The 15,244-nt window shown below is 33.8% G+C and overlaps 1 protein-coding gene across 4 annotated transcripts in view; it reads right to left on the minus strand.

Annotated features, from left to right (window-relative positions):
* PDCD4 (programmed cell death 4) overlaps positions 1–15,244 on the minus strand; it is a 30,404-nt gene that overhangs the window by 1,290 nt on the left and 13,870 nt on the right. For all 4 annotated transcript variants that reach the window (XM_021944070.2, XM_003904251.4, XM_009215340.4 and 1 more), the window contains 8 exons: positions 14,636–14,730; positions 12,378–12,491; positions 9,861–10,082; positions 7,826–7,923; positions 6,788–6,902; positions 3,280–3,387; positions 2,958–3,068; positions 1,390–1,529 (listed from right to left, as the gene is read on the minus strand). In XM_021944070.2, coding sequence (XP_021799762.1) covers positions 1,390–1,529; positions 2,958–3,068; positions 3,280–3,387; positions 6,788–6,902; positions 7,826–7,923; positions 9,861–10,082; positions 12,378–12,491; positions 14,636–14,730 — 1,003 coding nt within the window. The remainder of the gene's footprint in view (positions 1–1,389; positions 1,530–2,957; positions 3,069–3,279; positions 3,388–6,787; positions 6,903–7,825; positions 7,924–9,860; positions 10,083–12,377; positions 12,492–14,635; positions 14,731–15,244) is intronic.

Genomic DNA, 15,244 nt, shown 5'->3' on the forward strand with positions numbered 1-15,244 from the left:
GGCAATAGCCCAGAAGGAACAGCTGGCCAGTGGCCTAAAGCAGTAAGTGGGAAATAGAAGTTGGGCAACATTAGCCCTTACTCTCTGACCCTAGGCCAACAGGCACAAGCATGCAAAACCACACACAAATGTGCACCTCACCCAAATAGGCTAAAGATAAAGGACCCAAGTCAAAGCTATATGGTATGTATACACAGAAAGTTTATTGCCTCACATGACCCTTGAGAATAAAGCCACACAGAAACATTCAGACTTTCAAACAGAGGCTGAAAAACTTTCAAAAAGTCAATGCCAGGGTACTGGCCCCTTTTCATATCAAGTCTAAGTGGAAAACAGCTACATCATCTTGAACATAAAGGCTTCAGACTACGTATTGAGACCAAGGTAGGGAATGAAGAAGCAGTCAATAATAATAAGGCCTGCCAAAGTTCAGAGTTTTTACTAATGTATACCACTTGGCACATCCATACATAAATCCTGCCATCACCAAACTAATGTCTATATTTCCAAATATTTCTAGTAAAGCTATTAAACTATCTTTCATCACTTTCTTTTCCCTCTCTTTTAATGGCTTCTAAAATTCTAAAGCAAAAGCCCCTACTAGGAAATATTTTTCTGAGTTTTAATTCTTACAATGCACTTAAATAAAAATATCAAAGCTTAAGAAATTTTCCAGATAAAAAATTGTAAGAACTTAAGATTATATAAAACTGACCCACACAAGCAGTAAGTTTGGCTATTACTAAACATTTATATTATTACATTATAAGCTTCATTATTAGCTTTAACAACAACAAAAAACTTAGCAACTCCTTAAGAGTTACATCCTAGTAGCAAAAAAATAGCTCCAAGGAAAATCACCCACACACATACACTTTCCAGTGAGAACATCCTCCACACACCCCCCAACACACACACTTTCCAATGAGAACATCCAATTAGACCCAGTTCTCCAACCTGTAAAAAAGTCAAGGAAGCCATGTCCAGTACAGGTAAGAGCCTAGATCTTTGAAGCCAGAAAAGTCCTGGATTCATACTTGGCTTCTACCATGTACTAGCCATGTGACCTTAGAAAAAGTATACCTCCCTAAGCCTCAATTTTCTCATCTTATCACTGATAATACCTACTCTAAAATAACACTGAAACTACTTACAACAAAGGAACTGCTCCACAAGATTAGTTTCTTTCAAATGAACTGGGACTTCATGAGGCAGTCCTGTACAGATTTACAAGGGGGCTAAAACAAGCTTCGCCCTTCTTTCTCCATGAACTCACAAGAGTCATGTTCTTCAGTGACTTCAGGGAATGATAAACTAACTTAGCACTTAACTTTCCCAAAGACCTCATCCACTATTTTATATTGAGAAAGTAGTATTTAAATAAAGTACCTTGAAGGACAAAGATCTCTAAGTTGTTTGGAAATTATTCCAGACTGAAAACATTCTTCTACAAACCGCTCCAGCACAGAGTACGAATGTGGGACATCCAGATTAATGTCTGGAATTTCGTTGTAAATTCTCTCATAACCCTACAACAATGAAATTACACACAGAATTGTTAGCCAATATAAAATATATGTCATAAAACACAATCGATCCATCACTATGTCATCAATCTATATTTAAGGCCAAATGTTCAAGTGGTTAAACTGAAGTCTGATTTGAATAGTAAGAAGCACAGAAAGTAGATTTGTTACAGTGTTTTACAACTGCTCTCTTTTATTAGAGTCAGGAAATAACAGACACTGGCAAGGTTGAGGAGAAAAGGGAAGGTTTATATGCTGTTGGTGGGAATGCAAATTAGTTCAGCCCCCGTAGAAAGTGGTTCGGAGACTTCTCAAAGAACTCAAAATAGAATTACCATTCAACCCAACAATCCCATTACTGGGTGTATATCCAAAGGAAAATAAATCATTCTACCAAAATGACACCTGCATTTGTATATTTATCGGGTACTATTCACAATAGCAAAGACATGGAATCAACCCAAGTGCCCATCAATGGTGGATTAGACAAAGAAAATGTGGTACATATACGTCCATGGAATGCTACATAGCCATAAAAAAGAACAAAATCATGTCCTCTGCAGCAACATAGATGCAGCTGGAGGCCATTATCCTAAGAAAATTATCACAAACATAAAACCAAATAATGCATGTTCTCACTTGTAAGTGGGAGCTAAACATTGGGTACACACAGACATGAAGATAGGAACAATAAACACTGGGAATTTCAAAAGTAGGGAGGTGGGAAAGAGGACAAGAGTTGAAAAACTACCTATCAGGTACTGTATTTACTACCTTAGGGACAAGATCATTAATTAGAAGCCCAAACCTCAGCATCACTCAATATACCCATCTAACAAACCTGTACATGTACCCCTCTGATATCTAAAATTTAAAATATAAATTTAAAAAATAAGTAAAATTGGTTACATAGCTTAAAAAATTTTTTTAAATACTGTTCTCTTAAAAGAGCTGTAGGCAGACACCAGACATTGGGCAAACTCCTTTCCCATTACTTCTCTATATACACTTAGTACGTTCTTTTAAAAAATACAGGCCAAACACAAACCTCACAAACATTTAAAACAAGAATCATAAAATTTTAAATAGGAAAAAAGTACTTGATAATTTGTTAAAAGTTAAAGGTTCATGTTTCTCGCTAGATATAAAATAGAAATTGTCACATCTTAGAAACCGAACCCTTGAGGTAGAATACATAATCACATTTGTCAAAGTAGGTTAAAAAAAAACCAAAAAACCCACTGCAGTGTTACTTTCCAAGAAATGGTTGCAAAAGGTTCAAACCTCAAACATTACCATTAAGAAAAAAACATATAGGCATAATAACACTAAACATACCTAAAGAAAAGTCACTGACAATTCATAATCTGTATTCAATCATATATTTAAGGCATAATCCTAAAAGTTGTTCAAAAATAATGTTATACTTACTCTTTTCATTTGGTCTACAGTAATGGTAGAAGACTTCCAAAGGGACTTTAATAAATCCAAAATCATCTTAAATGTACTTTCTCCAGTTGACTCTAAAACCATTATAACAGCCTAAAAATTGAATCAATGAGTGAATTTTTGGTTAATTTATATATGAAACCGCTCCTAAATGTATCAGATGCCTTTTGTAATAGTAAAAATTTAAAAACCACTTCCTCCTTTGATATTAAAAAAAGGATGTACATTATTTAAAAAGCATAAGTCACTATGGTACAAAAAGGAACACTTAATAATTCTCTTTGACATGGCAAGGTAATCTTACTTCATATACAAGCTCATGGTGAAAATGAGGTACTTCCAGTTCCTTAAGGCAATGTTCAGCTTCAGATATGTCTCCAGAGAGTAAATATTCTTTCAGCAGCATATCAATCTATTAGATTTAAAAGTTGAGATGTGTTAGAATTCCTAACTTTTAAAATATCGTGCTTGCCTACAGGATTATTTGCCCTCATTCCAATATAATGAAATAATGGGTAACAGCTAGTAACATATAGACTGGACATGGTACTATTATCACAGAATTTTTCATAATTAAAAAATAAATCCCCAATTTTTAAATGGTTCATAATTATGACTCAAATGCAATGCTTCAGTGTGTCTGAATCACTGAGATCTACGAGTAGGTTTATAATGGACGTGTCCTGGGTTGTGACCATAATGCTTTAGTGTGCCACTAAAAATAAGGGATTTTAAATACCACTAGAGGGCACTAACAAAGTTTCAACATAAAGTGGCATAAATATTTCACTTCTATCAAGATGCTCTTAATAGTGCACTGAGACCCAAAAAATGAGAGATGATAATGGGGTATTACTAGACAGGGCAAAGATTTCCACACAGTTTCTCTTTTCTCTACAACTGAGAATTTGAAACTCATTATCTAAAATGTTCAATAATTCAGTTTCCAGCTGTAAAGAAACAAGTCTTGATTTTCCTGCTCAAACTTGAACATCTCAAAAAAGTGGGAGAACTTTTTCAGCACAAGAGCTTCAGCTAGGAATATTTTTGCCTATATGTTCTTTGTTAAAATCCTCTTTGTATTTGGTGGGCACATATCTAGTTGTCTGAATGTTGAATGCTGGCTGACTGAATTAAAAAAAATCGTATTTAAGTATCCTTCCAACTTTTATAATGTATTTTCATAAAAGGTAAAGTAAAATTTAATTGCTGTCATGCTTTAGAATGTAATATTTACATGTAAGTAAATATGTATTTAAATATTTACATGTAAGTAAATATTTAAAGCACAGCATTTGAATATATTTACTTTATAATTACAAACTAATACATAATCATGCATCGTTTAATAGGGATACATTCTGAAAAGTGTGTTACATGACTGTCATGGTGCAAACATCATACAGTATACTCACAGAAACCTAGATGGTATAGCCTACTACACACCAGTGCTATATGATATAGCCTATTGCTCCTAGGCTACAAATCTGTACAGCAGGTCAGTATATTGAATGATATAGGCAATTGGAACACAATGGTATTTGTGTATCTAAACATAGAAAAGGTACAGTAAAAATACAGTATAAATGATTTTTAAAATGATACACCTGTATAGAGCACTCAATATGAATAGAGCTTTCAGGATGGAAGTTACTCTGGGTGATTCAATGAGTGAGTAGTTAGTGAATGTAAAGGCCTAAGACATTACCCATACACTGCTATGCACTTTATAAACACTGTATACTTAGGCTACACTAAATTTATGAAAAAACAAAGTAACTGTGCTACAACATTACAACTGTCTCCATATCACTGAAGGATAGGAATTTTTCAGCTCCATTAGAACCTTGTGGGACCACCACCATCCCATGCAGTTCATCACTGACCAAAACATCATTATGTGGCACATGACTGTACTTGTTATTCAAATCATATTACTTATTTTTAACATTTGTTACATAACTTTAAAAGTATTAAAAATATACCCCATCAAATTCCATGCACTTCTGAGAATAAATTACAAATACATTTATACATTTCTAAAAGTCTTCTTTGATCCAACCCTTCCATGTAAGCGAATATCCAAATAATGTCAACCTCAAACTCATATACTGGTAGTTTTATTTCCTTTTTTATCTTGTCAATTTTCTTTATTGAGAGAGAATTCATACACCATAAAACATCTTGTCCAGTTTCCAAAAATATTAATTTTGGAGAGTATTACCATCTTAACAATATGAAATATCCTAATCCATAACCATGGGATATCATTCTATTTTTATTTAGGTCTTCTTTAATTTCTTTCAACAAGTTTTACAGTTTTCAGTGTACAAGACTTGCATTTCTCTTGTTAAATTTATTCCTAAGTATTTTATTTTTGATGCTATCATAAATGCAATAATTTCATTTCAGATCATTCATTCCTACTGTATATAGAATTGAATTTTGTGTACTAATCTTCTATCTTGCAACCTTTCTGAACTCATTTTTTAGTTAATAGTTTGGTTTCAGTCTTGGGGAGTTAAAAAAATGTGGATTCATTCAAATTTTCTGAATACAGATCATGTTACCTGGGAATACAACTAGTTTTATCTCCTCCTTTCCAATCTGGATGCCTTTTATCTTTCCTGCCTAACTGCCCTGGCATCTTTACTATTTTTATACCTCAATTTTTCTAATAATTATTTAATTTTTAAAAACAGATACTACAATCACAACATTACAAACACTGACTCATCTCTTTTAACATATATAAAAGCAAAAATGGTCAAGTGCTCTAACTACATTTTGAACTCCCTAACACTTAAGCTAGATACACATACACACACACACCCCTCATTAAAAGATTTACTAAAAATCAAAATTACAGTTACATGAAAAGATTATCCTCAAAAATCAGAAGCACATGAACTACAAATCTTCTAGTTGCATGCCTTTTCTTAAAGAGATCTGCAGATAAGGAGTTTTTTTTGTTTGTTTTTTGGTTTCTTGTTACAGAATACCATAATACAGCCAGAAAAAAAAAATCCACAGGGAATAAATCTGGCATTTTAATGCAATAAATCGCTTTTTTTTTTTTCCTGAGACACAATCTTGTTCTGTCACCCATGCTGGAGTACAGTGGCGTGATCTTGGCTCACTGCAACCTCCGCCTCCTGGGTTCAAGCAATACTGGTGCCTCAGCCTCCTGAGTAGCTGGGATTACAGGTGCGCACCACCATGCCTGACTAATTATTATGTATTTTTAGTAGAAATGGGGTTTCACCATGTTGACAAGGCTGGTCTCGAACTCCTGGCCTCAAGCAATCCACCCGCCTCAGCCTCTCAAAGTACTGGGATTACTATCAATTTTCTTTTAAAACATGCATATGGGTAGTGAACGTCCTCACAAAAATCTAACACTCTGATCTACTCTAGCGCTCATAATTCCTAACTCATTATTTAAGACTATCTAGTTTTAATTTACTTATATAAAAGCATATTTATTGAATAGCTAAAAGACAGAAAATCTCATTTCAACAGCATTTGAAAATTATTAATAATATGAGAGAAAGATTTCAGGCATTCCTCTGAAGTTCATAGATGGCTTGCTTATAATTATTCATGAAAGCCCTTTTAACAGACTCATTTTTTATCATATAATTTATAATAAAAGCTCATAAAGTCAAATATAAAAGAATTATTTCATTTTCCAATTACAGCTGTAAGACCGAACTTAATTTTTGTCCATAAAAATAACAGCTAGTAGCCACAATTTATTTCACTCAGAGGAATACATATAAATTAAGTTAAAAACAATACCCAATCATTACCTCTTTAACAAGGTGATTGACAGATTGCTGCCCACCTCCAGAGCCCCACACACTATCTTTACGCTTTCCACCTTTAGACATGCTCAGAAGCACAGTAGCCTTATCCAGAGCAGCTCTACAGAGAAAGAAAAAAAATTTAAGTTTGGTAGCTGGACATACCTAAAGTTTACCAAATTATGGATAAAGCTTACAAAATCCTATATGCCCTAAATCTTTCACAAAACATAAAAGCAAAATAAAATTCAAAACACTTTTTCAAAACAAAAAGGAGCAAAAAAATTTGATCCTCATGTTAATATTCTCATGCTTTATTTCATTTCTCCTTCAAGAAAAATCAAAACACATTACAAAATAACTGATCTACACTGAGAAGAAACACTTCATATATAATTAACTTTCACCTAGATCCATGTCTTCCTACCCAGGAAGACCATTTCACTATGATGTGAAGTAGCCCTAGAAAATTAAGTTAATATACAGACCTAAGGAAAACTAAGACATGGCTGAGTCCAAGTCTCCAAGAAGTCAAGAAAAATCATATAGCATAACTCCCAAATGTCACATTTAGTTATTCCAAATATCATATTAATTATACTAAATCACAAGAGTGAAAAAGACATTTTCTGACTAAAATTCCTACAGTAGATAAACACAAAATAAAACTATAAATGAGGCCTCTCTTGTTAATGTTATCCATCTTATTAGAATATTAAACTACTACAGAATGCTAGAACCTGAAAACAGAACTTAAAAGATCTGTCCAATGGCTTTGTTTCATAAAGAAACTGAGGCCCAAAGAAGAGTGGCTTGACATGAAGGTAATTAATGATTTAGCTAAACTCCAGAACTTTTGCATTATAGTACTGTCCTCTTCCTGGTATGTCACGTCAACATTCTCTCCATTTTAACAGTGGAGAATATAGAGAAGTGACAAACAGATGTACAGAGTGTTTGATTAATGCCAAGTGTCATTTCAATATGATCCTGTAGAATTTTCCCCTATTTTGAAATTCTAAGTAGGAAAAGTGATTTACTTACCTAGCCTGCACACAATCTACAGTTCCTTTGTAACTATCAATATAGGTATTACATAAAATTCCATCTCCAACAGCTCTAGCAATAAACTGGCCCACCAACTGTAATAAGGAAAAAAAAAAAAAAAAGAGCTATATAAAAAAATCTTAAATAACTTTTATAGGACACAATTTCTAAATACATAAATGATGATGATTGGCTGAAGTACACAATCAGTACCTGAAAGATGCTGGGAGTTTTTTTTTAAAAAAAGCCTATGTAGTACCTGTTATGCCTGGCATACACTCCCACATCTTAACCTTCAAGTTAAGTGCCAGAGTGGGGGCCACCTCTGTTGTGCTCACTAATGAATTCCTAACACCTTGCACACTGCCTGAATACATAGTACGTGATTTTTTTTTTTTTTTTTTTTGAGACAGAGTCTCGCTCTGTCACCCAGGCTGGAGTGCAGTGGCGTGATCTCAGCTCACTGCAACCTCCACCTCCCGGGTTCAAGTAATTCTTCGGCCTCAGCCTCCCAAGTGGCTGGGACTACAGGCGCACACCACCATGCTTGGCTAATTTTTACATTTCTAGTAGAGACGGGGTGTCACCATCTTGGCCAGGCTGGTCTCAAACTCCTGACCTCGTGATTCGCCTGCCTTAGCCTCGCAAAGTGCTGGGGTTAAATGAATGATTTAAGGTCAAGTGAAGTCTTCTTAAAAAAAAAAAAAAAGAGGAGGCCGGGCGCGGTGGCTCAAGCCTGTAATCCCAGCACTTTGGGAGGCCGAGACGGGCGGATCACGAGGTCAGGAGATGGAGACCATCCTGGCTAACACGGTGAAACCCCGTCTCTACTAAAAAATACAAAAAACTAGCCGGGCGAGGTGGCGGGCGCCTGTAGTCCCAGCTACTCGGGAGGCTCAGGCAGGAGAATGGCCTAAACCCGGGAGGCGGACCTTGCAGTGAGCTGAGATCCGGCCACTGCACCCCAGCCTGGGCGACAGAGCAAGACTCTGTCTCAAAAAAAAAAAAAAAAAAAAAGTTCTCTCAAAAACTAATCAAAGGAATTTATCTTGTGGAGAAAGAAAAGTTGTTTAGAAATAGCTGGAAGTATGTTCACAGCATTACTTATTATAAAAAATGGAAATTAGTGTCCAAAAATAAAGCTATGGTTCAATGGTATGTATGTAAAATGGTATATTATGTGGCCACAGGGAAAGATATTTACCATATTTCATGGTATGAGAAAAATCAAGTTTACAAAATAGCATACATGGTATGATTCCATTTTTTTAATTTAAAAAAATTAAGGATTTATAGAAGTCATACACTGATATATACCCACAGAAAGGAGAATGGAAAACAACACCAGTAGCAGTTTTTGCTGGCCTTTTTTCTTTCCGGCTTTTATTTTTCAAAAATTCTACAATAAATATAAACTTATATAATCATTTTGTTACAGTACGTGTATTGGTATAAAAGGAAAAAATGTCTGCATTAGAATCACCACTCAATATCTCATACAGACTACTGTCTGTCATAAGTATAACAGAAACAGCATTTAGGAACTGACATGCCTATATTCTATTTCTAAATTAATGTTTTAGGTAAAATGATTTTACCTTGATTAAAAACTTTTGACAATAACAATTTCACATGTTTTCAAAGCTACAAAAGGGAAGAGTCTTATTCCTGACTTTTTATAATAAACATTAGTGAAGCAATCGTAACCTACATTTTTAAAAAATCTTAGTTAATAAAACAACTACATATAATAAAGACTATATGGCAAAACAAAAAAAAAAGAACTAAAAACTACACAGATCATGGGGGAAAAGTACAACATAACATTAAATTTATAGCATGATGAAGACCATGTTTAAAAAACAAAAGAACTAGGAAAAAATACACCGAAATGTTAGAGGGGTAGTTCGGTGTGGTAGGAAATGTGGGCCATCCCCTTCCATCTACTAAAATTTCCTAGGAGTACACATTACTTCCACAATTAGGAGTATAGTCGTGGGAGAGAATGAACAAAAAGAAGAATCATACAAACCTGTGGTGCTCTAGGAGTATCCAATGCTAATTCAGGTAGATCTTTCAACAATTTATCAAATGATTTTTCCACATCACTTGTGCTCATTACTGTCCCACAAAGGTCAGAAAGAAGCTTAGATGTCATCTCTCTATGACTAGCCTTCCCCTCCAATGCTAAGGACACTGCCAACACCGGTACTCCACTTTTCATTTCACCAAGATTTAAATCTCTTAACATTTCCTGTTCAAAAAAATAATTTAAAAACATTTTTAACGTGTATCACTACCTACAGTTCAATAAACTTTTATTTTTGAAAAATCAAGCTTTTATCTATATGTCTTTACCTCTCACTCTTTGGAAATAATCAAAAGACACAGTCATGTTTTAGGAGATAGGATAAATACACCTTTTTTCCCTGTGCATAAATTAGACATTGATCCACTTTGTCAAGCTTTAACTGCCTTAACATCGCTAAATTCAAAAATGTGAAATACATTTAAAATACTGTCATGGGTCACTTAACGACATGGATACATTCTGAGAAATTCACCATTTAGGTGATTTCATCAGTGTGCAATCATTATAGAGTGTACTTACACAAACCTAAATGGCATAGCCTACATGTAGGCTATATGGTATAACCTATTGCTCCTGGGCTACAAACCTGTATAGTATGTTACTATACTGAATACTGTAGACAACTATAACACAATGGTTACCTATCTAAACACAGAAAAGATATAGTAAAGAGTATTATTTGAGACCACAGGTATATATGCAGTCTGTCATGGAAACATCATTATGCAGCTCATGGCTAGTTCATTAAACTACATAATATTGCTAAGATTGGTATTAGGAGTAACTAACCTGCCTTACAATCTATTATTTCTATAAATACTGTTTTATGAGAATTTGTGGAGAAATTCATTTTACATTATCATAAGCTATTTATATTCTACTTTTCTTCAAAGCCTTCTCTTGAAATAAAAATTCACTTTACACTTCTGTATCAAGTTTAAAATTAGATCTTAAACAACTGTTTTTAAATGGGATTATTGGTTTAAAATTCTGGGGTAAATTTAAAATTTCCTATTAGAAATATAATAGCTGCAGCTAATACTTATTGACTAATGTATCAGGCATTATAATAGCCTCTTTATTTATATTATCTTATTTAATACTCAAATAGCCCTTTGAGTATTAAATTATCATACCTATCATACTCAAAGCAGAGAGGGCACACAGCTGGAGTAGCCAAACTGAAAGCGGAATAAAGGTAGTCTGACTCTAGAAGCTAAGTTCTAATTCAGTTAGAGTGCCCTCCTCTTTAATGAAAGTTTTCTTAGAATCTTTAAATCATGATACACTACTAAGAGAGTGCCAGAACTATTTCACAGCCACCTAACTGGTGTCCTTGTTAGTAATCTCTTCTCACTCACTACAGTTCATCTTCATTGACTGCACTTTAACAACTAATCCATTACCCTCAAACACGATACTCCTCTTTCCTGGAAAACTATCTTAACTGGCGAACTCCTCACCATCCTTCAGAACAGCAGAGAATCATCTCTACTATTACTCTCTATTTTATGCTTTCCAAACCTACTCAGTTAATAGATATGTAGTATACAGATGGTCTTATGCGAGGTAGATAACAAGATTTCAACAGTCCCTGCCCTCACAGACTCATGGAAACTTTTCCTCTATAACAGAATGTTTCACATACTTTAATAATCTGTTTACATATCATTTCTTTCACTTGACTGGGCTTCAAAAGGGCAAGAATCACCTATTACAAATTCCTCCAGATGGTATGCACAGAACAAATATTTGTCTTATATTCAAATCCTACAAATCCAAAGATAACAAACCTCACAGTACCAGACAAATCATAAAAGTCTAGTCTAAATTTTAAGAATCTAAATGATCAAAGTCTTCTAAGGGTTACAATTATATTACTTTAATTCAATAATCCTAACTGACCAATAGTTTTATTTTATCCTAAATTTACTTTATGAACAATTCATAATTATTCTCATGGTTTCTAATTCTTTTTCAAATCTTTATTATTTGTGGGTTTTTTTTTTTTTGGACAAAGTACAAAGAAATTTTATCCTACTTCTGAACATACTTGAAATAAACGTCAAAAAAATGAAACTATGTCAGGCATTCTTGTCTGAGGTCCCTGAAGAGGTTTCAGGGGGGTCTATAAGTGCCCTCAAACTGCTAAAATTATATCTTATAAATTATAAAAACAGATTTTATAAATTCATATACATTACAAATTATCATTATAAAAATTATTAAACTATTGTCATTTTTCAGAGAAGAAAATGGCACATAGCTCTCATCACATCCCAAATATATAACTATTTTAATGTAATGAGATTTTATTCCATTTCTTAGAAACTCACTTATGCAAAAGAAAATGATTAAATTTATTCAGTGACCCAAGATCATTCTAGATGTATTTTGCTTATAAAAGATGTCTTCTCTCCTATATTAAATAAATTACACTTGCAACTTTAAACCTACCGCAACTTCATTAGTATCTCCATGCTCAAAATATTCCTGTATGATTGGTGTTAAAGTCTTCTCAAATGCCCTTTCATCCAAAGGCAAAACTACAGTTTCATAAACACAGTTCTCCTGTGAGGGGAAAAGGGAGTAAGAGTTATAAAAAACAAAATGCAAATAAACAAATGAAATTGTTGTATAATTTTATATTCTAAGTAGTTAATAATGCCCACTTAGCACAAGACAAAGACATGCTACATACATTCATCACATAAAAACAGAATCTAGGCCAGGCAAGGAGACTCACACCTACAATCCCAACACTTTGGGAAGCAAAAGCAGGAGGTTCACTTGAGGCCAGGAGTTCAATACTAGCCTGGGCAACATAGCAAAACCCTGTCTCTACAAAAAAATTTTAAAAATTAGCCAGGCATGGTAGCCTGCACCTGTAGTCCTAGCTACTCAGGAAGCTGAGGCAGAAGGCTCTCTTAAGCCCAAGAGTTTGAGGCTGCAGTGAGCTATAATTAATTCATCACTGCACTCCAGCATGGACAACAAAGCTAGAAAATAGTAATAAAATAATAATAAAAATAGTAGAATGTGTATGTCACTGCTCTTTTACAAAATCAGAATAAGCCAATATATAGATTAGAGCCATTAACCATAGCAAATACATAATTTGCTCCCAACCCCCATGTCTTAATTTTTTCTCTCAAAATTTTTATGTCTCTCTCAAAACCAATCTTTCGGTAACCAAAAAGCTTCATGATGGCTTCCTATCATATATGGTATTTTAGTTAAAACTTCACTTTTAGAAAAAATGAAGCAGAAACCAAAGCCTTCACAATTAGCATTATTATAATAAAAAGTATAACACAAAGATCAAGGTTGTAGTGACAGAAAAAAATCTCTAAGGAAAAAAGCACTGTTCAATTGAAATTTCAAAAAGAAGATTAACATACATCATCGAACCACTCCTCTCTCCCCATGCAAAACAAGCTCTGAAATGTAGTGCCCCCCCTTATCTACAGGGTGTATGTTCCAAGCCCTGTCAGAGGATGCCTGAAACCACAGATAGTACCAAACCCAATAAATACTGTTTTTTCAATCTGATAACCTAGACAGCTACCATGTGACGAATGCACGAGTAGTGTATACATTGCAGATACACACTGGACAACGGAATGGCTCACATCCTAGGCAGGATGAGGTGGATGAAGCTGGACAGCGGGAGATCTCATCACACTACTCAGAATGGCATGCAATTTAAAACTTATGAATTACTTCTGAAAGTTTCCAATCAGTATTTTCAAACCACATTGGACCATGGGTAACTGAAACTGCGGAAAGTGAAACCACGGATAAGAGGGGACTGCTATATTTGCAACCTGTGACTGGCTTCAGCCTAAAAACATATACTTGAAAGATTAAGACATTTTTAGCAAAGATTCTACAGTACTTGAATCCTACTAGTTTCATATTTTTCATATTCTCTTAGAAATATTTCCATGTCCAACTATTACTTAAAACAGTTAAATACATACATACAACACACAATAAAAACAATGTAACATATACTCTTAACATTTTCCTGTCTAAAATTTCCATCACCGTGTCTTACCTTATGCAAAGACATGATTTTCAAAAAACATAATCAAAATGTTTGGGATTTGCTTCAAAATAATCCAAAACAGGGTAGGGCAAACAGGCCAAGAGAAGACAGAGAGTAAATGGAATGAAACAAGACTGCCTATGAGTTTGTAATTATTTAAGTTTGTAAAGCTAAGGGAAGAGTACAAGCAGATTATACTATTCTACTTTAAAATTTCCATTAAAAAATATTAAAAATTCACTACACAATCTTATTAAAAATTTACATTTTCAGCATTATCCCTAAAAGATGCACATCCCCAAAACAAAATTTATTATATAGTTACCATTCTAAACTGTAATATTCAAAAGCAACCTAGTATCTCTAACTCATACTATTCAAAAGAGGATATTCTCAATTATCATTACTATAGAAACAAACTATATTAACAGAATTTACTGAAAAATGGTCAACTTAATAATCCTAAGTGAATTTGTAAAGAGCTATTTTTGACTCACTACGGAAACCAAGTGAAAGTTATGCATATATTACTGTCAGTTTACTTGGTTTCCTAATCCAAAACATATATACATATGATTTGACACATGTATGAGTAAACTACAAACATGAAGTCAAAAAAGTTCATAAACATTTTAAATCTTATGAAAAAGCAAAGCACTGATACCTGGTCATCATCATAGTTAGGATCTTTCACATCTACCTCCTCCACATCATACACCTGTCCAGGTGTACCCCAGACACCTTTGCCTCCTGCACCACCTGAAAAAGTTTAGAATTGAGAAAGAAAAAACATAAAATTCATCAATTTGTTGAAATCTAAAATAATCCTAAATGTTCCGATGTTAAATAACAGCTAAAAAAAATTGTATTTAATGTCTATGTTAGTTTTTTTTCCAGTTTTCTTTCCCTATTGGTTTCCTTTTTGTTCAGACCACTCTTTCAATATTTCTGAAAACATTAAGTTCAAATAGCTTATGAAGTTAAAAACTAAAAAAGCAGATACTTTAAAATAAAAGCAAAAACAAATAAAGATAAAAAATAGCTATACTGAGGACCTCAAAGGGGATGATATTGCAGCTGAGCTCTAAATTTTATTCGACATTTCTTTGGGACCAAGACAAAAAGAAACATGCTGGGCCAGTAAAGCGTAGCATAGAAAACTCAACAAGGGAAAAATTATTTAACAAAAAAGGACAGTAACCACCATAAAATATTTTAAAGTCAAATACAGTACTCTTTAAATATAAAAGTACACATTAAACCACACTATTAA

This window comes from Papio anubis, chromosome 11 (genome assembly GCF_008728515.1).
Source record: "Papio anubis isolate 15944 chromosome 11, Panubis1.0, whole genome shotgun sequence".
Classification (NCBI taxonomy): Eukaryota; Metazoa; Chordata; class Mammalia; order Primates; family Cercopithecidae; genus Papio; species Papio anubis.